The sequence below is a fragment of the Propithecus coquereli genome, unplaced genomic scaffold, assembly GCF_000956105.1.
Source record: "Propithecus coquereli isolate 6110/MARCELLA unplaced genomic scaffold, Pcoq_1.0 Scaffold636, whole genome shotgun sequence".
Taxonomy (NCBI): Eukaryota; Metazoa; Chordata; class Mammalia; order Primates; family Indriidae; genus Propithecus; species Propithecus coquereli.
The window spans coordinates 231,565-232,973 of record NW_012152352.1 but is presented as its reverse complement, the minus strand read 5'-3'; the positions used below and the strand labels follow the sequence as shown (position 1 = coordinate 232,973).

General features: G+C 35.0%; 1 protein-coding gene across 1 annotated transcript in view; it reads left to right on the top strand.

Moving 5' to 3' along the window:
• ARHGAP42 (Rho GTPase activating protein 42) overlaps window positions 1–1,409 on the top strand; it is a 333,741-nt gene that overhangs the window by 219,325 nt on the left and 113,007 nt on the right. Inside the window, exon 6 of the mRNA XM_012659813.1 lies at window positions 214–324. Coding sequence (XP_012515267.1) covers window positions 214–324 — 111 coding nt within the window. The remainder of the gene's footprint in view (window positions 1–213; window positions 325–1,409) is intronic.

Sequence of the window (1,409 nt, the reverse complement as noted above, 5' to 3'; positions counted from 1 at the left end):
TCTGTGTGTGTGTGTGTGTGTGTGTGTGTGTGTGTATCTCTTGCTCCATAAGCTCTTGTGGGCAAGGACTGTAATAAGTGCTAAATTAAAAGTTTTTGTAGGAGTTAATTTTTAATAAACATTTCAGAGTAGAACAGGAATTGAGTCCCTCTCTACATAGAACCATTGCTAATCACTCTCTGTGTCACCGTTTGCCTGTTTTTCACTCTTTAGGCAGATACACAAATTGATCGAGAACATCAAAACTTCTATGAAGCATCATTAGAATATGTCTTTAAAGTTCAAGAGGTTCAAGAGAAAAAGAAGTTTGAATTTGTTGAACCGGTAAGTTTTAGTTTCCTTGTAAAATAGTGGGCCCAAAACAATCTTAAGAAAAAAAAATTTGTACTTTTTCTGTCGAAAGTTATGATTTATGAAAAATAAAAGAGGAGGAGTAGAGGAGGGAGGAATAGGTAGAGCACAGGGAACTTTGGGGAGAGTGAACTATTCTGGATGATACTGTAGTGGTGGATGAGTGTCATTATACATTTGTCAAAACCCACAGAATGTATAGTGCAAATGCTGAACCCTAATGTAAACTATGAATTCAGTTAATAATAATGTGTCAGTACTGGCTCATCAACTGTAACAAATGTACCACGGAAATGCAAGATGTAATAGTTGAGGGAACTATGCTTGCGGGGGCGGGGGGAGTGAAGTGTGGGAGCAGGTGGGCTGAAGGGGCATATGGAAACTCTGTGTTCTTTCCACTCAAGTTTTTGGTAAACCTAAAACTGCTCTAAAAAATAATGCATTTTACATAAAAAAATAAAAACCAGATAAAAGGATATAGATTACCTGAACATGAATGAATATACCTCATCAGTAAAGTGATGCATTTATCAAACCTTTAGGTGGAGGGAGAAAACTTAAGGCTATATTTTTTCCTTTGTTCCACACTCCTCCTTTTTTATGGGCCTAGGATCTGCCTGACTTTCCTATGAAATCATTTATTTTCCTAACTCAGTGTAAAAACTAATGGATATTCTAATGTAAACTGCATTATAGAAAAGAACAGGTGGCTGGTCTTTATAAGCTTACTTCATTTTTCAGCATTTTTTTTCAAGTGATACCCTAATGTGTTACAATATTGCCTACATAGGCATCCTTGCAAGGGGGCATCTATAATGGATAAAAGTAAGCTCTAGAGTGAAGGTAATCTTGGGTTATATGTATTGCTCAATTCCCATGAGATGAGAGGACAGGGTTAATAAATGCATAAGTAATCAAATATTTAATTTAAGTCATTCTTTTCTTCTTATGTTAGTCTTTAAACTTATTTGTAATAAAAAATAAAATACTCTGTTCTTATTTTATTGGAGGTGATGGGGGAAGGGAAGATAACATTTTAAAATATATTTGACGTAAAT